At 34.5% G+C, this 25,736-nt stretch overlaps 1 protein-coding gene across 10 annotated transcripts in view; it reads right to left on the reverse strand.

Moving 5' to 3' along the window:
- Positions 1-25,736, reverse strand: part of TTLL5 (tubulin tyrosine ligase like 5) — a 392,042-nt gene that overhangs the window by 333,894 nt on the left and 32,412 nt on the right. For all 10 annotated transcript variants that reach the window (XM_051977559.1, XM_051977558.1, XM_051977560.1 and 7 more), the window contains exons 7-9: positions 22,276-22,358; positions 12,852-12,921; positions 12,474-12,558 (exon numbers count right to left, since the gene is read on the reverse strand). In XM_051977559.1, coding sequence (XP_051833519.1) covers positions 12,474-12,558; positions 12,852-12,921; positions 22,276-22,358 — 238 coding nt within the window. The remainder of the gene's footprint in view (positions 1-12,473; positions 12,559-12,851; positions 12,922-22,275; positions 22,359-25,736) is intronic.

Here is a 25,736-nt window from a genome sequence, read left to right on the forward strand (position 1 = left end):
TGGTTCTACAAAAGCCACAGAGACATTACCTCACAAAAATACACTTAATGTCACCCTCTTCCCCCAGAACAATAATGGGTTAAAAAAGGATAAAATATTTTAGAAAATTAAACCCCTTGACTTAGAAGGATTGTGTCAATATATCTAACTCAATCAACAAATCTGGATTAGTGAATTGTAAACTCAACTTGAGTCAGCAGTGTGATTTGAAATTCAACAAAGCTAATGAAATCTTGGACTAAATTGATAAGCATAGAGACCAGAATAAGGAAGTGACAGTTCCACTATATTCTGCCATAGTGAAATCATACCTTGAGTACAATATTCAGTTCTAGATAATACATTTTAAGGGGAAAAGAAAGCTACTGAATATCTAGAATATAGCAAACAGGATAAGACAGGCCTCAAGTTCAAGCCACAGAATGATGGAACTGAGGAAACAGGAGATCACTGACCTAAAGATTTAAGGAAAACATTAGGATTGTTATTGTTGAGTTATTTCAGTCACGGGTACAATAATAGCATCTTTCTCACATGGTTGTGGGGATTAAATGGGATAATAATTTGTAAAGGGCTTAGCACATAGTTATTGTACAGTTGTTTGAGTCATGTCTGACTCTTCTTGACTCCATTTGGAGTTTTCTTGGCAAAGATATTGGAATGGTTTCTCTAGCTTATTTTACAGATGAGGAAACTGAGGCAAAGAGGGTTAAGTTACTTCCCCAGGGTCACACAGCTTTTAAGCATCTGAGGCCAGATTTGAACTCAGGAAAATGAGTTTTCCTGACTCCAGGCCCAAGACTCTATGTATTGTTCCATCTAGCTGTTCAGCTACTGAGTTCATATTTAAAGGATTTATAACATGTAAGAGGAATCAGACAATTAGAGTTATTCTGCTAAGTCTCTGGAGACAAAGAAATGAGCCATGGGTAAAAGGACAATGAGGTAAATTTAATTTTGATGGAAAGAAGACCTTCCTAACAATTAGACTACTCCAAAGTGGAATTGTCCGTTTCAAAAATCAGTGTACCACTTAATGGAAGACTTCCAACAAAAGAAGAATGGCTCGTCAGAGTCTTTGTAGATAGACTTTGGAAAGAGCTAGATGATAACTGAGATTCAGCACTGAAATTCTGTGATCCAACACATCAAAGCTCCAATTCCTTTTTGTATGAAGTCTGACATCTACACAGAAATAAATACCCTTGCCTCTATATCTCATTTAGCCTCCAATGACTAAAAATGTATATTCCTGATGCATTTCAAAATAAAACTGCATGAAAACATCATACAAGGCCCAAAAGTTCTTTGCTGGGGATACAAAGTAATAGGACGAAAACAAGAAGAGTTAATCAAGGAAGACATCTAATAATAGGATCTAGGAGTAAAAGAAAAATAATAGAATCTAAATTTAGTTGAATGGCAAAGAAGAACATAGTAAAGGCTAAATGGAAGTTAGGGAAAAGGAATAAGTATTTATATAGTATCTACTATGTGTCAGGCATTGTGCAAGCACTCTTTAAAAAAACTCTTTCATTTGAAAGATAAGAAGACAAGAATCAGCAAAAAGCCTGTGTGTGGTTGAAGAAAAGGATATATTACAACTTTCACCTCACCAACAGAACCAGATGATTTTACGATCAAATTATATCAAGCAGGTTTTTTCAGTTCATTTGTCTCTTATTTTTATCCCTTTCCTTAAAATAAATAAACTAAGCTTTCCTTAAAATAAGCCTGGAGTCAGGAAGAATCATCTTTCTGATTTCAAATCCATATTCAGACGCTTCCTAGCTGTGTGACCCTGGGCAAGTCTGTTTATCTCAGTTTCCTCATCTGTAAAATGAGCTGGAGAAGAAAATGGAAAACCACTTCAGTATCTTTGCCAAGAAAACTCCAAATGAGATCACCAAGAGTAGGATATGAGTAAAATAACTAAATAATAATAATAAATTAAATATCTCAAAACAAATTATTAGCACCCACAAAAATGATACAACTCTACTAAATATCTCAAGACTTAAGTTTACAAATGTTTTTTGGAATATAGACTGAAATTTAGATGATTGAATCTTCAAGGTATATCATAGGATGATCATGGACAAAGAAACAGGAGGGTTGACAGAGAGCTTTGCAATTTACCTTAAAAGGAATCTTAGTACTGTATTTTACACAGTGAAAAACTGTGGAATATATTTTCTGATGGAAATTTCTTATTCAAAGTGTCTACCTCCATTTAAATTATATATCAAAGACTTTTGTTTTCAAATTCACTTTGAGAACCATGCTGTGTTTGTCATTTTATTATGTTAAAATTTTAAGGAGGAGGGGGAAAGGAAGAGGAGAGAGAACTTACATACCTTCCTTCATCTAATTATAAAGTAGAAAAGAAAAATGATCTATAACAAGGATCATGATCTAAAGAATAGAATCAATATTGTTTCTAAATAATGCTAGATTGTCTATTTCATGTCCTTATCACTTTATAAATAAAAAACCAAAGAGAAGGAAATTAATTGGATCATTAAGATCCATTTCAGTTACTATAAGATAGCTAAGTAATGCAGCACTTTATGTGGAGTCGGGAAGACCTAAATTCAAATCTGACCTTAGATTTTTGCTGTGTGACCCTGCACAAATCACTTAACTTTGGTCTATCCTCATTCTGTCTATCCTATTCTCATCTGTAAAGTAGGTAAAATAAGAGCACCTACTCCCAGGGTGAGAAGAAAAATGAGAGGAATATTTGTAAAGCACTTTTCAAACTTTAAAGCACTCTATCATATTAGCTATTACTACTCTGAATATATGGGCAAGCAAGCTAACATAGACACAGACCATGGACACAGACCATACTTCTGATGACTTAGAAAGCATTCAATAAACAAACATTCATTAAATCTCTACTATGTTATCTCAGAGAAACATGAAACTACATGCTATAAATTCAGAGATGAAAATAATAAACTATGCCTTCAAGGAGTTTACAATCTAAAAAAGAATATTCTATGAATGATGAGAAGGAAGAGGGCTGACGGGGAGACCATGGCAACAACACACATGGCATCAGTGGCTGTAGTGACTTCAAGCCAAGACCTTGGGAGGTAAGGAGACAGTGAATCAAACTGCTTTGCCAGGAGCCACTGGGTTTCATCTTGGCCTGACCCAGACAAACCCTATTGGAAGGGAACAAGAGGCCCAAGGTCTCTCTGATCTTCTATTATACAGCTGCAGCACCGAGCCTGCCAAAGTGCTACAGTGAGTAGGGAGCGCCCTACAGAGCCGTCTGGGGAAGGGATTACCAGGCTGATCCCCTGCCTCCAGAGCCAGGAATAGTTCGAGGTCCACAAACAGCAAGGCCCTGCCAGTGAGGGAGGACAGCAAGCATTGGGGGACTTCCCCCCTTGTTGTTATTGTCTCTTCCCTTTTTCTTGACTAGGGTATTAGACTCAGGACAGCATGCAGCCTGTGAGGTAATCTGAATTCTTTGGCAACTATGAAGCACCTGAATTCTTTAAAAACCACAGGAATTCAACAGAGAAAAGGTAAATATCCCTGCGGAGCCAGTGCTAATTAGCAAGGAAGGCTACTGAAGAAGGGTTTATAGCAGGGAGGGGCCACAATTACTTTCAGGTCCTTTTCAAATGAATATTATTACAGAGACAGCAAGAAAGTAGTCCCTGTACTCAGACATCATCCAGTGCCCACCAAGAAACTCCCAGAATTACTGGAAAACGTATGGGTCCCTGGATAAATACCTCAGTTTTCTCTGAACTGTTAGTGCTGCAGATCTCTGACAGCACATTTAGATTTCAGTTCTATTTTGTTTCATTTTCATTTATTTTTCCTGATTCACTCAAAAAGCAGATATTAAGCTCCATCCTCTAAAAGGATCTTATCAAATCATTTAGACCAAATACAGGGCCCACCTAAAGCTGTAAAGTCAGTACAAGGTCTGTTTTGGATTCCATCTCTCTGTCTAAGAAGAAAAAGAATCGGCACCATCTTAGCAGAAAAGCCTTTCTGCACTTCACCCTTCCCTCCAAGGACACAGACCATCAGTGCCCCCTGCTGACAACAAGACAGCACGAATCTAAAAGGAGAGAAATGGGACCACTACCATCTGCATCTAGGCAATCAAGCAGAGATTCTTGAAGCCAGAATACACTTTTAGAAGTCTTATAGTTCAGTTTTTCATTTGAAAATGGCAGCATTCAAAGCGAGAAAGGTTCTCTCACACTTTTAGTCCAGCATACTGATTTTATAAGAGAAGAATCCGGGAAGTTTTGCCCAGAGTGACTCAGAGTCACGAACATTGGAACCCGCCCCCTTTGGGTCAACATGCAATACAACCTGACGCCTCTGACTGATTAGAAACTTGAGGACCAAGAAAATAATATCAGAAAATAATTTGTATTTTATTTCCCCAATATCTTACGTACAAATAAAAAGGACTATCTTGCCAAGCATTCTTTATACTTGTTTCACCTTCCAGGGCTTCTCTGTTTTATGAGATGCTGCTGCCCACAATCATCCAACATTTGTCTTCACGAGATTTTACAAATGAAGGGCAGCCCTCTCTTCCTCTATGGTAAGGAAGTTAGATGTTTTTTCATTAAGACTTTCTGCATTCTGTCAATCTCCTTGTTGTAGCAATTAATTTATAATTGTTAAGTTTCGCAATAAAACTGAATTCATTGAATATTTTTGATATCCAATTACTTATTTAAATTGAGGTTAAATTGTTTTGATTGCAAGGAATATTTTTTCTTGTTAATTCTTTCTTTAAAAACAACAACAAACAACACACCTAATTGTGACTTTTCAAAGAGAGCCAACACAAGGATTACTTGTGGATGACATTATGCCGATTGTGTATACCCCTTTGTAAACTACAGAATGGATGAGATTTTTAATCTCTTAATAATGTGGCTGTTTAATCCATAGCAGGCCAGATGGCCTTTTCCTTGCTAAGGTCTCTCCTATACAACAAATCCCAATCAATCCAATCTCCTCAAGAGACATCCCCATCTTTTATCCTCACTTGCTCATTTATCTTCAGTCTATTCCTATCTATTGGCTACCTCTTTATTACTTACAAACATACCTCCCACCTTCCAAAAAAAATCTTAATCTTCCCATCCCAACCATCTATTGTCCCACCCTAAACTTAACATTTCCCAAACTGGATACTGCCACCACTTGGTCCAGGCCTCCATCATCTCATACCTGGACTATTACCATAGTTTGCTGTTGGGTCTGCCTGCCTCGGGTCTCTCTCTACTCCAAACCATGCTCTATTCTGCCATCAAATGATTTTCCTAAAGCACAATATTGATGGTGATCTCTCTGAGAAAGCCGCCTGCAACAGGTGTCTCCACTTACTTTCTTTGGAACTCTCTACAATCTGGTTTCTGATGATCATGCAACCAAAACTAGGCTCTCTAAAACTACTAATAATCTCTTAATTGCAATGATCTTCTGACCTCTTTGCAGCTTTTGTCTCTGTGGATCTGCTTGTCCTCTCTAGGTTTGGGGAACGTATTCTTGCCTACCTACCAAACTATTCAATCCCTTTCATCCAGATGACATTCTCTAAGCCCCTACAGGGCTTTGTCCTGGGCTCTCTTCTCTTTTCCTTCTATACTATTTCACTTAGTGATCTCATCAGTTTTTATGGACTTATCATCTCTAAATTAACAATTCTTATATTTATCTAGCCCTAACCTCTTAGCAGATGTGCAGTTTCCTACCTCTTGCTGCCCAGAAGACATTTTGGACTGGATATTGCACAAGCACCCTAAACTTAACATTTCCCAAACTGGATACTGCCACCACTTGGTCCAGGCCTCCATCATCTCATACCTGGACTATTACCATAGTTTGCTGTTGGGTCTGCCTGCCTCGGGTCTCTCTACTCCAAACCATGCTCTATTCTGCCATCAAATGATTTTCCTAAAGCACAATTCCAATGATGTCACCTCTCACTCCTCATTCAATAAACTCCAGTGGCTCCCTATCATTTCCTGGATCAATTACAAATTTTTCTGCATGGCATTCAAAGCCTTTCATGACCCAGATCCCTCCTACTTTTCCTATTTTCTGTTATCTTACATCTCACCACATTTGGGTCCTGCAACATTGCTCCTGTCTATTCTTAGAATAAGACACACCATTTCCAAGCACTGTTTCTACTTCCTCTACTCTTCCTATTGACTTCCCTAGCTTCCTTCAGGTCCCAGCTGAAGTCTCACTTTCTACAGGAAGATTTTCCTGCTCTCCCTTCATTCTAGGGCCTTCCCTCTGGATTATTTCCAAGTTGTCCTTTATATAGTTTATTTTTACCTGTTTGTTTATGTGTTGTCTCCCTCAATCTACCATAAGCTCTTTAAGAGCAGGAACTCTTTCTTTCTTTTTATTCTCAGCATTTAGCCCAGTTCTTGACACTTTGAATTGAATTGAATTTAAATTTGTCAGTCAGTGAACATTCATTAAAAACCTACTTAATAAATGTTCACTGACTGACAAATTTCAATATACATTTAGATAAATATTATATAGAGCTTGTCCAACAGAATAGATAGGTCTATAGAGAGAGCAAGAATAGATAGAGCTACACAGAGAGATATGGGATAACATATAGACAAAAAGCTGGGCTCCAAGTTGAAAAGAAGATAGTGGACTGATGGCTTTTGGGAAACTCCCCAAGTTTTTTTTTTTTTTAATTGACCTTATGCTTCCCATGAAAACATGGTATATATCTCTTTAATGCTAATATCTTACCGGTATCACCATATGGGATTGTAAGGCAGAACACCATTGCCTCTGAAAAATCAAAAATGACTGTCACACAAAGGGCAATGACCAGGTACAAGGCATGTATGAATAGGCTACAAAATATAGCCAAAAAGGAACTTCAAAAAACAGGAGCTACTGAGTTGGTAAGAGCAAGGGATGGTAGGTACACAGAAGTTCTGCTAGTATCCTTGTGATGTTGAAAGGAAGGAAAAGAGGTATGGATGCACCACCTTATGACATACATACCTTTAAGAGGGCAAGGATAAAAGTCATATATGATGGATGTGAATGAGTTATAAACTGTATCAATGGAGGAAAATGGATGAGATCACATAACCATTTAAACACAAAAAATAGAAATGGCAAGACAGTTTTCTGAATTTCTAAGGTCATTTAACCCAAAATGAAGAAAATTCCAAATGCTGGATTTAAAACTAGCTATTTGGGTTCTTTCTGCTTTCAGGTTAAAAATGCAATATTTAAAATAATGCTTTCAGGTTAAAAATGCAATAAATAATAAATAAAAATAAAAATAAAATAAAAGAGTATAAAAACCAGAAATGAATTTACAACTCCTTTTAGAATATTAAAATAGGTTTATAAGAAACTACAGTTCTTCCCATCATCCACTTTTCTTTTATAGTCAGTTTCACATAGTTATCATCCAACAAATGAAGAAAGTCAGAATTAGAATATATCATCACCCAGTTTAATCTCTTCCTCAAAGCAAGGCACTATGTACAGTAAGGAAAAATTCAATGAGAAAAAGGCCTCAAATTAGTCAACTCTCTTGATATTAAAATGATTTTTAAAAAAAAAAGTATTTTCCAAATGAGCTCTGTCTAGAACATATGTACAGGGAAAATATTCTTTGGATAGTTTTTTTTGTTTGTTTGTTTGTTTTTTTTTACAAAGTATTGATGGCATATCTTTCCGCAAATAAAACTGTCCTAAGTTAGATGAGCTATCTGTGTACTTCAGGAGTTCTTTACCTGGAATTTGTATACTTATTTTTAAAAATATGTTTGTAACTTCATTTCAATACAATTGGCTTCCTTTGTAATTCTTTGCATATTTTACTTTTAAAAACTTTACTCTGAGAAGGGGTCATTGGTTTCAACCACTTGCCAAAGGTGTGCATGGATGGACACAAAAATGGTTAAGGACCCCTCTTCATCCTTTCTTAAGAGTTCTAGTTCACCCATCTCTATTCAATAGTCACAGTTTCTGCTCACCATTTCTCTTTAATTTTCAAGTAATAAGAGGCCAAAACTAAGGCACTCAAGCAACTTCTAGTGCTCTCAGTGCTCAAATCCCAAAAGTTTAACAACATATAATATTATAAATGCTGCTGGTGCCACCTAGAGTTTAGAAGAACATTAGTCATTAGTTATCTTTCTGGGATTTAAAAGGAGTCTTGATAAAGGACCATAACATATAACACTGGGAACTAATCCCTTTATTTTACAGATGAGAAAAAATGAAGACCTTAGAAATTAAAGTCACCTAAGTATAAATAGCAAGACTTGGGGTATTATTTTTTAAATGATGAATTAATTAAAACCTTTCAAATTAATAAAAAATACTATTAATACATATACAGGGCTGTCAGTAAATAGTTCTCTATTTATAAAGAAATATAATTAAACATATACTTCAAATCTATTCATATGCTTAGTCTAGTTAACTTATTTTCTATAATACAGAAATTTATAAATAGGCAATGATTTTTGCCAGTCATCGTTATTCATAGGTCACAGACCACCTGTTAAAACAAATGACATTTCTATATAGCTGAAAGATAAGCAAACATTTTATACACATTACCTCATTTGATCTTCACAATAATAAACCTTAGATACAATGAGTCTTATTATTCCCATTTTCAAGCATGAGAAATCTTAGCGGTCACAGAGTCAGTAAGTATTAGACGAAAGATTTTGAAAACCCAAGTATCCTTGAGCTACTAAGCCACATTATTTTCTAATTCAAACCCAGATCTCTTCCAAGTCTCAGTTTCAGTGCTCTTTCTACTATAATATATAGTCCTGTTCTGTGACATAAAAACTAATGGAAAATTAGAACAAGTTAGCTGTTAACCAGAAAAGGTTAAGGTTGGAGGAGAAAAGAACAAACAGGAGTCCATTTCAAATAACACGCAACTTCATGGAAAGAATATTATCTAAAGAATTCTGTGAGTCACTAAATGAACAAAAATGAAAACACCAACTAAGTTATAAATTAGTGCTATACCACTCAAACCAAGAGACTTTATAAGCTAGAAAAAATAATAAATTCATTTGAAGAAACAAAAAGTAGAATCTCAAGAGAAATGAGGACAAAAAGTAGAAAGGACAATTCTTCAGGGAGGAGGAGGAGGAGGAGGAGGAGGAGGAGGAGGAGGAGGAGGAGGAGGAGGAGAAGAAGAAGGAAGAAGGAAGAAGAAGAAGAAGGAAGAAGAAGGAAGAAGAAGAAGAAGAATGATCAGTGAAATAGACTAGATAAGTATCAACCAAAACCAAACAATAATTTAGCCTTAAAGAAGCCCAACAACACAAACTACATGGAGAAAAACTTTATATTTAACAAAAACTGTTAAGAAAATGGTGCAAAAAAAAAAGTTTAGATTAACACCTTACAACTTCTCATGTGGGCAGAGCCAAGAGGAAGAGTAGAACTAGGATATTAGAGTCATAGGAAGAAGTACACTGAGATATCCACAAACTCCTTCTGACTCAGAAAATGGGTATTCTCAGACAGAAAAAGTCACAGTGAACCCTTTGTCCAACCAAATGTGATATACCCACCACCAAATACCAAAACTTGCCCAAGCAACACACTCTCTGAAAAATTCAAATGAGCCAACTAAAAGTCAAGGATTTCATGAGGCAAAAAGAAATATTAAAATAAAGCCATAGAAAAACAGGAAAATATAAGTTATCTCACAGCAAAAGCAACTCACTTGGAAGACTGATCAAGGAGAAAAAAAGTTAAGAATCATTAAACTATCAAAACAACCGTCGAAAAAGAGCAGAGATATCAATTTTCAAGAAATCTTAAAAGAAAACTGTCAGCTATCTTAAACACTAAAGGACAAAAATGGAAAATGAGAGAATGCACCAATCACCTCCTTGAAGAAACCCCAAAATGAAAAAAATTCCAGAAACATCATTGTCAAAATGCAGAGCTTCCAGGTCAAGAGTAAAAAAACTGCAACCAGCCAGAAAGAAGGAATTCAAATAGGGAGGAGCTACAATCAAAATCACACACATTTTAACAAGCCACCACTATGAAAGAGCAGAAAACTTCGAATATTATAATCCAAAAAAGCAAAGAATATATGATTTAGAACCAACAATAATTTACCTAGCAAAAGTGAGAGAGTAAGGGGAAGGAAGGGGGTGTTTAATCAAATAAAGGACCTCCAAGCATTGCTGACAAAAAGACCAGAACTGTATAGAAACTTTGAAGTACAAAAACAGAAGTGAAGTGAAACATGAAAAGGTAAATATGAATGAACAATGATAAAGAACTAAACAATGGTAAACTGCTTACATTTAAATACAGGGAGTTGATACATGTGTCCCCTCTGATCCCTATCATCATCAGGGTTCATAAAGGGAGTCCAATGAGACAAGGCTGGGAATGGTTCTGTTATATCTTGATGATCTGAAGAAAAGAATGGAAAGAGAAGTGTACTGGGAAGAAGAGGGGGAGGAAAAGGAAGGTTAGGGGAAATTATCTCAATAATTAAATTGCCTAAGTAGACACCTATACAAATCAGGGGGAGAGACAGCTGAAACTAAAACCTCAATCTCATCTGATCTAATAAAAAGAAGGAAGAACACATGTGCATACACACGGTTCAGAAATATGTTTTACTCAATTGTGAAATAGAAGGGAAGGAAAAGAAGGGAAAGGGCTATTTATTTAGTCCCTAGTAAAACAAATTCTAGGATTATGCAAAAATTTTTATTGTGCTTTTTCCAAGTGGCAAAGAAAGAGAACCTGAAAGGGCGCCCATAAATTAGAGAATGAATAAAGTTATGTGAAGGTATACTACTAGTATGCTGGACTCTTATCAGTGTAACAGTCAACTAGAAGTCATGAGACTTATGTTGAAACATGCTGTTTACCTCCTGACAGAGATGAGGGTTCAGAATAAAATATATTTTTTCAAATATGGCCAGTGAAAAATTTTGTTTTGTTTCACTATACATATCTGTGACAAGGCTTTTTCTTTTCCTTGCTTCCTATTGGGGGGGGGAGGGGGGAGAATGCAGGAAGTGGGAGAAAGAGATGGCTCATATTTGTTTGAAAGAAAATTTAAAGAACAAGTTTTAAAGAAAAATTAGTACCTATAATACATAAATTCTTCTCAAAAACTACAAAAGAAAGCACCATACCAGAATCCTTCCCTATGATAACACAGAAGGAGAATTACAGGCCAAGATAATGAATATTAATTCAAAAATTTTAAATAAAATACTGTCAAACAAACCTCAGTAATTTATCCAAAATAAAAAAAAATCATTTTGACCAAGTTGAATTTACAAAAGGAATGCAAGGTTCAATATTAAGAAAACTATCAACATATTAAAAACAAAAACATGTAAAACCACATGATTATCTCAATAGATACAGAAAAAAAGTCATTGACAAATGTAACATTTATGCTTAAAGCAAAAAAACCTATAAAGTATAGGTATAGAAGAACCCCTTTTAGTCTCTTAAAAAGTATCTCTCTCAAACCAAAAGCAACTATTACATGTAATATTCACTAGAACATTTTCCAATAAATGTGGGAGCAAAAGTTGTAAGCTATGGAAATAAATCTTCAAAAATCAATAGCATTTTTACATAACAACAGAATCAAGAACCAGTAGAAAATAAAACTCTATTCAAAACAACTACAAAAATATATAAAATATCTGGGGTTTAATCTACCAAAGCACACAAAAGACTTATACAGATTCAATCAAAAAGTACTTCTTAAAGAAATAAAGAAAAACTTAAATAGCTGGAGGAACATTCAGTACTCGTGGCTGGGCCATGCCAATATAATAAAAATGATAACACTACCAAAAGTTAATCTATAGTGCTAATGCTATGCCAATCAAATTACCAAATGAATACTTTACAGAATGTGATTAAAAAAAAATAACAAAATATATTTTAAAGGCAAAAATATCTAGCATATCAAGGGAAATGATGAAAACTACTAGGACTGAAGGAAAAATGAGTCTTCCAGATCTCAAACTATATTATAAAGGAGAAATCATTAAAATTATCTGGTAGTGGTCAAAAACAGAATGATCAGTAGAACAAGATTAGAGAAAGGAATACCAAAAACAATGCTAATTAGCACTTTTAATAATGAGGGTTTTCTTTGTAGCTAAACAAGTTATTTAGACCCTATGCCTTGATTCAATAGTTAGTTTATTACTAATTCATTAGATAATTCATTACAGTTATATGAAACTACTGAATAAACCTGGGTCACTGCTAAGAATTGTGTCTACATATATGTGTATATGTATATGAAATGTAATGAGGCCACTTTTTAAATATGAAACAATTTCAGTTCATTCAATGTTAATGAGCTACACAACATAATAAAAAGGAACAGTATAGTCTTAACCAACTAATTTAAAAGAATCATTGAAGAAATTTCTTACCTAGCCAACCCCTCTTCATAGAGATAAATGACAAGAGGATCATAGGACGTCACAAGCACATAGAGACGTACATCAAATTTGAAATCTAGAAGAAACAATGACTTTTCAGTAAAAGACAATTTTAATTACATACTGTAAAAAATTAAATGAAAGCATAATATGGAAAGGCAATATTCCATTCCCGTTCTCATCCCCATCCCTATACCTTGTGAATAAACCAGATTTTGTATAATCCAAGATTACTTTCATAAGGATTTCTTCTTTAGAAGACCTTAAGAATTTTCAAACCACTAAGACCTGATCTTAAGAACAGTGTAATTATATCTAGCCCAATAAAGACATAATCATAACTACAACAAAGACATAATCACAACTTACCATCTATGAGCAGGGGATTGTTGATATAACGAGAGACCAGGATGTTCTCCTCCAGGGAAATCTGGTTTGGCTATAGAGCAGAGAAAAAGAATCGAAAGGACAGAAGTGCTGAAGCATCCTAACATATACTATGAAGCAATGGTCCTTACTTTTTGGGAAAGACAATTAAAAATTTTTAAATATTGCACCAATCTTCTTTTAACCTACTCATGTCTTTTTTTTTTTTATGAGCTCTGTCACTGTCCAAGAACAATCAAAACAACACAGATTTGCTCTATTCAACAGCTTTCATATCATATAACCAAAAAAAAAGCAACCAGATAGTGTAGTGGATAGAGTACCAGGTCTGGAATCAAGACCATCTCAATTCAAATACAGACACACTAACATGCAGTAGCTGTGTGATTCTGGATGGGCGAGTCACTTAATTCCTGTTTGCTTTAGTTTTCTCAACTGTAAGATAAAGATAATGATACAACCTACCTCAAAGGGTTGGTGTGATGATTAAATGAGACAATATTAAGAATAATTTTTAGCACAGTGACTCACACATATTAGGTGCTATATAAATTTCATTTCCCTTCCTCCTTCTGCAAAGAGCTTTATAAACTTACTTCAGTGTTTCAAAGATCTGTGATTTCATCAGTATAAATAATGCCAAAAACCAACATAGATTGCGTTACTATATTATTATTTCTTTGCTGAACATTATCTATTGAGCATATATGGTAGGTGCTGTGGAAGAATACAAAAGAATATTACAAAACAAAAAAGACAAACATAATTCCTATCCTTGAAGAATATGCAATTTATTTAAAGGGTTAAAATGCACAGACGAAATGTTGCAAGAAGACTACAAGGCAGCCCATTTGTAAGGACAAAACAGGAGTAGAAAATGAGTCCAAATACCCTGAATAGATACTAAGTGGAAGAATTGTCAAAGTTAGGTGGGATAAATCAAGGAAAGTTTTTTGAGTAAGAAAGGACTAAATCAAACTGAAGAAGACATAAAGCACCTGGTAAAGAAGAAAAGATGGATATCAAATATGGGAGAAAGCCACTTTCAAAAGGAAAAAGATGGGAAAATTAAGCTATTTTAAGGAAACAGTGACCAAGATAGTTTGCCTAGCACAGAGACCAAGTTGAGGATTCATGAGAGATCTACATTTACAAAGTATGGAAAACCCACATGACTGAGAGATTTGAATACTAAGGCAAATTTAGATATGATAATGTGGTTAAAAGAAAGGTAGAAAGTCATGTTCAGTCAATCAATAGGCATTGATGAAGGATCTACTAAGTATCAAACACTGTGCTAAGTTCCAGAGATATAAAAGGGGGCAAAAAGATAAGTCCCTGCTCTCAATGAGCTCACAATCCAGTAGGGCAGACAACATGCCAAAAAAAAAAAAAAAAAAAAAGAAAAGAAAAGAAAAGAAAAGAAGAAAGAAAGAGAGAGGAAAAAAAAAAAAGAAAACATACAAAGGAAGTTATTTACAGGACAAAGAGAAAATCATTTATTTATTTACTTATTTAGTTGCTTATTTTTGCTGAGGCAATTGGGGTTAAGTGACTTGCCCAGAGTAACACAGCTAGGAACTGGTAAGTATCTGAACAACTCCTCCTGACTTCAGGGCTGGTGCTTTATCTACTGCGCCACCTAGCTGCCCTCAAGAGGAAATAATTTTAAAAGGAAAGGCACTAAAATTAAGGGAGGTTGGGAAAAGCTTTCTATAGAAAATGTGGTTGTGCTTGAGACGTGTAGAAAATCAAGAAAGCCAAGAAGCAGAGATGAGGAGAAAGCACTCCAGGTGAAGGGCTCACCCAGAGAAAGCATCTGGACCTGAGGGGAGGAGTTTTAGATGTAGAATAGCAAGGCCAGTGTCACTGGATCAAAGAATATACAACAGGAAGTAAAGTGAAAGAAGGTTGGAAAGATAGGATGAAGTTATTATAAAAAGCTTTAAATGCCAAATAGATTTTGAGCAAACAGAATTTGCTGAGTAGTGGGAGTGCTATGGGTAGACTTACACTTTAAGGAAATCACTTTAATGACTTGAATAGAAAATAATTTGGAGGGGGAAGAGCCCTGAGATAGGCTGACCCTCCAGGAAGCTATTGTAACAATCCAGGTGAGGTGAGGAAAAGCTGAGGACCCGCACCAAATTTGTGGCAGTGTCAGAGGAGAGAAGGGGGGGAGCCTATAGGAAAAGTGAAAATGATAGGTCTTGGCAACAGACTGGATCGGAAACATGAGAGATAGTGAGAAGTCTAGGATGACACCCAAGTTGTGAGCCTGGGAAGATGGTGGTGCCCTTGACAGCAAAAGGGAAGTTTGGAGAAAGGGAAAAACAAAGAATTAAGTTTTAGATATAATGATTTTTAAATGTTTGCTTGACATCCAGTCTGAGAAATGTGAAAGGCAATTGGAGATATGAAACTGTTGGTCAGCACAGTGACTGGTGTATATATAAATGATTAATGTTTATTGGCTGACTACTTATAACACTCAAATAAGTTCCAGAACAGGAACAGGATAGGTAGATATGAGAATTAGCAGCACAGAGATAATAATTAAATTTATGAGAGCTGATGAGGTTATCAAGTGAAGTAGAGAACATAGTAGAGAAAACTCTAATATACACTGTTTCCACCCCCCTCAAGTAACTTAATTTGTGAGTATCACAGGAAACGCTCTAAAACAGAAAGTTGCAAAGTTATTGACTTGTATGGGATGATGATTTGTCTCAGTCCAAAAAGTTAAAAAAAGATGGATAGGATCAAGCCAACTTAGGTTCCAGAACTCTGTGAAAAACAAGGTAGCTTACTGAATAGAGCATACAGTACCCAAAGTTAGAAAGGCCAAAGTTCAAATCCCACCATTGAATTTATGAATTTCATGACCCAAAGCAAGTCAACTTATTTTCCCTATACATTAGTTCTTGCTTCTGTCAAGTACACATATGCAGGGCATAAGAGCACCTATCTCACAGAGCTGCTGTGAGATTGAAATAAGATTCTGCATGTAAGCCAATTCGCAACCTTTAAAGAGCTACATAATTAAAAGTTATGACAATGATGATGATGAAAATACTGTATGAGGCAGATTTTTCCAGCAATTATGTATATAGCAACTAACACAGGCAATCCAGGTATGAGTCAACCAAAGAGGAAGATGGAAAGAGATTAGGATTTACCAAGGTTATGGCCACAAAATCAAAGAAAAAGGGATAATGTAATTGTAAACAGATGGAAAGGATGAAACACAATTTAAGTGACTGATCTAGGAAGTCAGTTGGTGGTGAAATGACATTAATTTTTATATATAGTGCATTAAAGCTCCCTATTCACTAAGCAAAGCATGAGAGTAGATTAGAGAGAGGGACTAGGGACGATGGGGAAAAGGAAAAGGAACAGAATTTATTAAGCACCTATTATGTACCAGGCACTGTGGTAAGCTCTTCACAATTACTATCTCATTTGATCCTCATAACAACCCTGAGAAATGTCATTATTATCCCCTTTTAAAAGTTGAGGAAACAGGCAGACAAAGTGACTTGCCTGGGGGCTTTCCTGACTCTCCAGCCTAGTGCTCTCTCCACATCCAAGCTCTTCCAGCTTCCAAGAAATTAACATGATGAGAAGAAGAAAGGAACTGTGCCATTTAGAAACAGATGAACAAAAACAAATGTTTATATAGGATCAAGAAAGGAAAGCAGAGAGAAAAAATCTTGGATTTTACTGCTAACTTCCTCAGCTCTGTAGGTGAGATTTTTGCCTTATCTCAACAGGGGGCCAGGTCTCCCTGTTCCTTCTTAGCCATCTCCTCACCATGCCAAAGAATATATATGCCTTCCCTAACACTTTTCAGACTTCCTTTGTGTCTTCCCCCTATGATAAAGTAAGCCCCTTGAGGGCAGGACAATTTTGCTTTTATCAATATTCCTAGTGTTTAGTACAGTAACTGACTCATATTGTTCATTTCAGTCTTGTATGACTCTTTATAATTCCATTTGGGGTTTTCTTAGCAAAGATACTGGAATGGTTTGCCATTTCCTTTTCCAGCTCATTTAATAGTGGAGGAAACTGAGGTAAACAGGTTAAGTGACTTGCCCAGGATTACACAGGTAATAAGTGACGTTAGATTTGAATTCCCGTTTCCAGATCTCTGACTCCAGGCTTGGTACCCTATCCACTATACTACTTAGCTTCTCTGTCTGGTTCATAATAAGTGTTTAATAGACGCTTTATCTACCTGTTTATATAATCATCTGGATATGTCTATATATTTACATAAATATACATAAGAGAAGATGGAGGGAGAGAAGAAGGAAAGAAAAGAGAAAGAGAAAAGGAGGGGAAGAGAAAGAAAAGGAGAGAGTAGTAATTTTAAGAACAAGGAGGGAACTCTGAATTCAATTCAAATGAATTCAATTCAATAAATGGTTATTAGAGGTATATTAAATAGAGAACATTGTGTAAGCCACTATGATCCATGTCCCTGACTTTAAGCATGCTATTGACCAATAGGAAGATTGAATTTTTTCAATACATATTACACATATGCCAGTAACTACTGGAAAAATAATATATTATAAGCAAACTTGAATGTAATCAATTCATTTTTGGCTAATTTAAAAAGCAGTTTAATTTGATAATTTCTAAAATTATACCATCATTTCAAATAGCTCTAAATTTAAATATCAAGAAAAAAACAAACAAGATGATCCAATAATCAAAATGGCACTAAGAACAAAGACAAAGTAGAAGAGTAACTATTATAGCTACAAGTTGGCATCAAAAAATGAGGATATAAAATTCTCTACCTGTTAGAGGATTGAAGAAGTCTCTTTCCTCAATTTGAACTACAACAATAAAGCTGGCCACAAAGTATAAAAAGTTGATTTAGAGTGTGACTATCATGCTGTCTTTGAATAAACTTTCTTACTCAACTCAATTTCTTCACTTAAAAATCTCGTCGAAGAGTATAAAATCCAATTTGGCAGAAAAATTGAAGATCCACAAATTATTCATTGAGACTTTAATATAGGATTAAGAAAAGGTGGTCTATATTAAAGAAAAACAAAATTTTAAAAATAAGATCTAATAAGGAGTTCTGCAAAATAAGGGTAAACAGTTTAGGTCAAAAAAATGGAAATTTGGCTGCCTTTCATTAAAGAAGGCTATTGTTGTTTCTTAAAAAAAAGATTGGGTTTTTTTTATGTGTATGTGATATAGAGAATAAAGAAAGACTTAAATAACCTGATGCAAAGTGCCAGATAAACAATATATTAAATATAGATGGAAAGAACAATGAAAAACTAAACTATGTGATATAATTATAATTATCAAACTTGGTATGAAGAAAAAACAAAAAAATTCCACCTCCCTCCTTTTTTTATGGATTTGGAGGTTGTAAGAATTGCATGTATCATTATACTTCATTGAAAATGTTATATCATTTTGCTGAATTGCTAGACTTAATTGACATGTTAGCTCATTTTGCAGAACTGCTTCTTTTTCTCTTTTTTTTTAATGCTACATTAAAAAAGATGACAAGCTCTCTTGAGAAATGAAGATGATACAAAAACAGAAGATGACAATAAATATTTTTAAAAGAAATTTTTCTAGTGTTGATATGAGTCTGAGTCATGAGATGACAGTTGCATAAGAATTAAAGTTGAGACCAACTAACTAACTGCAATATATAAACAACATATAACTATATAACAGAAAAAGTAGATGGTCTCTATATAACCAATTGTATAAGCAGAAATTTTAAAAAGTAATCAGTTATTCAAGAGTTAAGTTATACTCTATGGAGCACCTGCATGTTCCATTGCTATACATTCAATGTTTAGAATAAAGAGAAAAGCTTTTCAGTACGATAGGTGGACTCTCAAACAAGATATATAGGAAGGGATAAAAGATGCGGGTCATGAAAAAGGTAGTACCTATATGAATAAAGTAGTAAATATAACAAAGTGTATTTAACAAAAATTTTCTGGTTTCTTGTCAACCCATAAAATTAGACTTTGAAATTCATTCTCATAGTTTAAAAGTAATTTTGTGACCTATAAGAAGATATATTGATAGTTCAGATTAATCAGTCTCTCATTTGGATCTTATGAGTTTATTCACCAAAGGGATCCGGAATTCTTAGTTCCTATTTACATTCATAGAGTAAGTAATATGAAACTCCCCCCACACATCTTTTCTACTACTCTATGATCTCACTGGGACTCTGGGACCAGCATTCATTCACACCACCATATATAAATGAGCAATAATTAGTCTCTGATTCCCTTTAGATTTTCTTAATCAGATTCTCACAAGTCAGATTTCCTCATTGACTGAATTCATTAATTCCTACTACAAAGTAATGTACTAAAGTAAAATAATATGTGTCCCAAACTTTAAATAATTTTTTCTCTCTTGCTAGAAATATTGAAAGAGAGAAATAATACAACAGAAATATAATCACCCAAATGTCTTTACTACCAAGGATTATATTTATTCAAGTCCTTATTCCAAGAAATTCCCAAGACTTTCCCTTGATTTACTGCCCTAAACATACATTTATTCCACTATGTGTATATTACATAAATAATATTAATTTTATGTAGGCTTTTTTATAACAGTAAATACAGTTGTGTAAGTATTATATATATGTGTGTGTGTGTGTGTGTGTGTGTGTATGTATCTTTTCTTTCTCTTTACATTAATAATAATATTGCAAAGCTCCTAGAAAACAAAAACCATCAGGTGCAGATGGGTAAATAATATTGTTGATGGTGACATCAATACTTTTTTCACAGCTGCTTAGCTTATTTTAATCATCCTAATTCTAGGACATAATCCATGAATCACATTACTAGCTATAGCATCCCTAAGCCGAGGCTTAGAGGAAGGAAAAATATTTTAAGACCATAGCTCATTGTGTCTGATCAATGAACACACAACTATACAGCATTCACTAAACACATATTATGAGTTTAGCATAGGTTATATATGGTGATAGATAAAATTTGAAAAGACAATCTCTTTTCTCAGAAAGCACTAAAGGGCAGATAGAAAGAATATAGAGGAAAAAGACACAAAAACACACAAGGAAATATAAACAAAATCAAACAAGGTATATATAATTATATTTACAAATAATATATTTGTAGATTTAATATCTGCAGAACTTAATGATTTTCTAACTCTTTAAAATTTGGAGGGAAATATTAATGTTGTATTACCTCACTCATTAGACATGGATAGGTAAATGTTACTTTCACATTTATTATGAATCTAAAAATATTTTATTTTCCCTAATATAAAAATAGAGATATAAACAATTGTGGTACTTAGTTATAATTTCTAAAGGGGTTAAAGCTAATAGTTGGGTTTTTTTTTCCATTAATGATTATTTGTTTAGTCAAAAATGGATTTTAGGTCTTCTATGATATTCTATAAAACAGCATGTTTTTCTATTTTTAACCTAGGGTCTTGTTTCAATGGAATGGCAGAATAAGATGTTTCATTTATCCCTCTGCCCACAACTTTCTGCCATAACTTTCTCACATATTTTTCTTACAATGAACTCTTCCTTACAATTTTTACACTCTCTCCAATCAGGCTTTAACTCTCCTTTCCCTCCCTCTTCCTTCAAATCTAAGAAGAAGCCAGGCAGCAACATTGGAAAGAATTATTTCATGCAACTGGGTAATAGGTCACATGTTCCATGGGAAAGAATCCAGGTAAAGAAAAGAACAGAAAATTAGAAATTTTGCCTATAAGTGGAAAAAACAAAATTAATTAAAAGGTTTAAGCATCTGTGTAACATGTAAAAGTTACATAAAATTTCAATAAAATTTCAGAGTTTTGATGGAATAGGAACATTTTTACACTCTGTTGGCACTTTTTCAGGCTTTTGCCTAGCACTTACAACAAATCCTAAGAGAATAAGAGTTATTCCAAAACTTTGGGGGAAGAAAAAGAGACAAATGTTCTTGCCCAAGCATTTTGTAGAGGGTCTCTGAAACAAGGAGGGAGAAAAGTCAGGGAAACAAGAGCGCCTAAATATTTTGTCCATCATATTCCCAGAAAATATAGCACTCTTTATAAGATGGCTTTTTGAGGGGAAATTCAGAGAAGGAAGGGAAGGAGAAGAAAATAGACAAAAAGGATAGATGGAGAAAGGAGGGGAGCAGAGAAGAGAGAAACAAAGATGGAGGTGAGGAGCATACGTTATATATCTTATATCAACCAAAGAAAGTTTTATTTTTCTGTGCTTTATTAGGATGATTTAAAAATAATTCACTATGGCAAAGAATTCGTGAAAATAAAAACGTCCTAGATGAATTGGGAATAGTTCCTACACTTTTTGACTCCAAACAAAATGAGAAGCAAATTTTTTATCATATTTGACTTTCAAAAGCAATTTAATCTGGCATCTTAGACCCAAATTCAAACTAATATCTTCTAAGAGATGCAAACAACACTAGCCATTGGCATCTATCCAGAAATTCTCAAGGAGAGAATTTTTACACCAAGTCAACCAGGCAAAAAAGGAGACAGAGGGCATATGAGTTTGGCCTTATGAAATATATAAAAACCTAGATTAAAAAGCTTCTCAAGGGAAACATCTTTGCCCTAGTTCTGTACAATTATTATAATAGAATCATAGTAATATCCCCTGGGCAAGAACGATTATGAGACATCTTATTTTGCATTCAATTTTTTAGATCAACTTGAATTTAGAACTTTTTCCAATTTGAAAGATCAATGGCTACTAGGCTTCCAAATAATAATAAGGATGATGATAATGATGATGATGATAATAACTAGGGTTTATATGGTCCTTAAAGCTTTACAAAGTATTTTGCAACTATTACATACATATTCTACATATATAAGAAAAATGAATTTCAGAGCACAACCCAGAAATATGAACAGAAAATTTTGCAAAGACCAGAGATTTCAAAGTCTTATAGAAACAAAAGGAAACCAAATTGCCATATTTTAAAATATGGCTATTTAAAATATGGCTATCTCCATGATAACCTTGAGAGTAAACATCTAGGACTTTGTACTTAATGGAAGCTAAATATAAGCTATTGAATGGTAATTGTTGCTGAAGTTTTTACTATATAGATATGCCAAAATAAGATAGATAGCAGACCTCCTAGTCCTTGACATGAGAGTACCCCATAAACTAAATAAGCAGACTTTTAGCTTCGCAGCACCTGCTGAAATGGGGTCAGGTAACTTTGGCATTAAGTGGTAGTAAAACCCTCTTCCTCCCATATATACTATACAATGCTGATCTCAGAAATAACTGCTCCTACTGAAAAGTAAACATATTCTTCCCTAAGATAGAAACTCAAGATGAAGACCTCAAGCAAGAAAAGAGATTTGCTATCTGCTTTCCACTTACACTGTTTATCAAGTAGACACCACGTCCCCTGGAAGAGGCCACAGGTTTTACTATCCAAGGTCCCCGGTCCTTTGAATAGGAATCTGTTCAAAACATTACAATGGGAAAAGATAGACCATAAGTTTATAGGTTTGTGAATGTTCAGCAAAGGTTGCCAGGTGTAAAGGACATTTCTCAAGTCTCTAAATGAAGATCAGTAGCTAAGAGACTGTTTTTCAAACTTAAAAACAATTTACTTTACTTGCATACCCCTGATACTTTCATTCTAAAATAAGAGAAAGAATTATTCAAACAGCTACATCTTAATCTGCCATCACCCTCACTAGTTCTCATCAATCCCAGATTCTTATCCTGTCTACTAAAGAAAAATAACTAGTTCTGGGTTAAGAAACGGGGAAAGTTCATCAAAATTTAGATCAATGAATAATGTGAAAAAATTCTACAAGTAACCTGTTTTTAATAAGCTTTAGGAAAATGGGAGGAAAAAAAATAAAATGGGGAAAAGGTGTAGCTTTGTAAGTAATCTGGATTTTCCCTTTCACAAGTATCCTCAGGCACTTTGCATACTGTAGTTGTACTTAGTACTAGTTCTAGAATGTGTTTGGTGTGAGTGGGGTGAAAGAATGGGGGGGGAAAGATACTTGATAATTCACTAGAAGATAAGTCTATAATAATATGATGATTCACAGTCTAGCTGAATATCTATGAAAGCTTAAAGTCTGCCCTGTATCTTCAGGGGAGCATCTGAGACCACAGATGGTATGCCAAGTGGTTTATCATTGGGTGAGAGAGCTTTGTGGAGTGGGGATCTATGGCTAAATCCAGAAGAGATAAACAAAAGGGGATCAATGAACAGGATCAAAATACTACTGGCAATCCAGGAAGGTATGGAAAACTTTCACCTTCCTTGCTCCAGTTTATTAACAGCCCAGGGATGGGCTAGTAGCACCAGAAGTTACAAGGAGTCATTAAATATCCTCCCTCCTAATACATTCCTATTTCCCCCACTGCCCACTTCCCACCAGTCCATCTATTCTGACATTGTTACCTAAGGTCCCAGGAAACTTGTCATCTATCTACTACTTTTTCTGGAAGAACTTAAATAACATTTGGTCTTTTCACCTATCATGAAACTATGCAGTCTCACCCGATTACAATGTAAGGTTCTTGAATCAGAGATTATCCCAATTTTCTGTTTGAATCCTCAATGCTTAGCTCAGTTCATGACATATAGTAAGTACTTAATAAATGCTTTTATATTCCAGTCCATAAAAAGAGATGAAAACTAAGGGACAGGAATAGATGAGGAGCCTACCTAACCCATTACTACAGTCAAGAGTATTATAAAGCTGCTCTTTTAATTTAAACCTTTGTTTTCCTCTTCTACTATGCAGAAAGAAAAAAAGCTAAAAGCAGCAATGGCCATCATTTCAAAACAAGAAAAAAAAAAGGGATAATATGAAATTAGATGATGAATATATTTTTCTTGATTTTCTTCAAATAAATGGGAAAATTAAGAAAGAATATTGTCATACTCCTACATAACTTTGCCATAAAAATATTATATGTTACAACCAAACTCCCAACATAAAATAATTATTAGCCAATTGCTCAAGACTCAAATCATAAGGTAATTCCAAACTAGGATCTGAATTCCCAATATAAACTTCCCTTCCTTCTGTTTGCCATCCCATTTAGAGTACTGTACCTAAAGAAATAACTGTGCTTTGTAATGTTGTTTCACCTAACATGAGATTTTCACAGAACCAATTTACAATGTTGCATAGCATTCATATGTATATAAATAAACACAGAAGTAAATCATATAATTCAGGACCACTAATCCTAAGGCAATGTAAACGTCCTGTTAAGATTTTTCTTCATTCCAACAAACAGACAAAGTTGCTGAACAAATTTGAGCAATTAATGTCTCTTTACCACTATATCAATATCAATCATACAGTTACCAATTATTAAGTACCTGGCACATCAAGATGTCACAATGAACATTACATGCAATTCAAGTTTCAACTCTTCTCCTTTTATGTGTAGTTAGAGATGGCCTGCCTATGACCTTCATATTTTCTCCTTTTTCTCCTCTGCCCAAACTAACTCCAGCTTCAATCCATCTTCAGTCCTGACCCTGCTAGGAAATCTATCTTTCACCATGGCAATATGAGCTCTTTCCTTTGCCCTTATTCCCTTAACCAGAAGCCATTTTAGCTCTTCTCTCTCCTGCCCTTATTATCAGAGTTCAACATCCTTTTCAAAGGTTTACACTTCTAGATTTTTCTGCAGAACAACATGCCAATTTTCATTATTTGGAGTGGCAGAGCACTTCCACTATTCAACTTCATTTCCCACTTTCCCTTTCCTTCTCCTTTGATATGTTAAAGCAAGTTTTAGCAATATTTAAATATGCCATGAAATGAAAGTCTAAGAAGTTCCACTATAAATGACTTGCTTATAGTTTTTAAAAAACATCAAAGATATAAAATGTGTAGAAATTATTTCAGAGGGATTGACATTAGGGGCTATTTTTAACACTGGCTTTTACATTCTTGATAAAATAGTTGTTCCCTGAACTAAGGATGTAGAGATCTGGCTCTAGGTATGACACTATTATATATATTGTTATTGCTGGTGGAATAATGGTTGTTCGTTAGCCATGGCCAAGGCTGGTGAAATATGCTTAGCCATTAAGTGAAAAGTCTAATGGTTGGTCCAACAAACCATTAGAAAGAATAAAGCAGAGACTTGTATGAGGAGGTATAAGTACTTAAACTTATCACAAATTTTAACACTACCATTATAAAATAACCAGATGCCCAACTTGATCATACTATATAAATACTTATGGAATTGAGTTCTCTATAAATGGAAAGTCTCTAAAACCTAGCCTTCTAGAGGTTCAAAATTCTGTCAGTAAAATCTATGGTGATCTACAGGGATTCTTAACCTACAGACTGTGACTTTTTAAATAATCAAACAACTATTTCAATACAATGCTTCCTTTATAATTCTACATGTTTTATCTCATCCATTTAAAAACCTTATTCTAATAAGGTGTTCTTAGTCTTCACCTTACTGCCAAAGGGGTTCATGTCACAAAATAGGTTAAGAACTTCTGTATTAGAAGAATGTCTCATTCATTTAATAAATGTTGAGTGCCCATCCTATGCAAAGGTACTTTGCTAAGTGCTATAAAATACAGTATTTGAACTTTTTTCCCCCTTAGTTCTAAAAAATACTTTCAAATGTTCACAGCAAAACCAACTCTAGGAAGCTATGCCTATTAGTTCTATTAAATTAATTTCCTAGATATTCATTTACTAGAATATATGTGAAAAGTTCTGATGGCATGCCTTAGACTGGACAGAATTTTGCTAAGTCTATTATGATGTCACAGTTAATACATATTTAAAAATAAACTATATATAACATAATTTCATATACAATCA

Source organism: Antechinus flavipes, chromosome 2 (assembly GCF_016432865.1).
Source record: "Antechinus flavipes isolate AdamAnt ecotype Samford, QLD, Australia chromosome 2, AdamAnt_v2, whole genome shotgun sequence".
Lineage (NCBI taxonomy): Eukaryota > Metazoa > Chordata > Mammalia > Dasyuromorphia > Dasyuridae > Antechinus > Antechinus flavipes.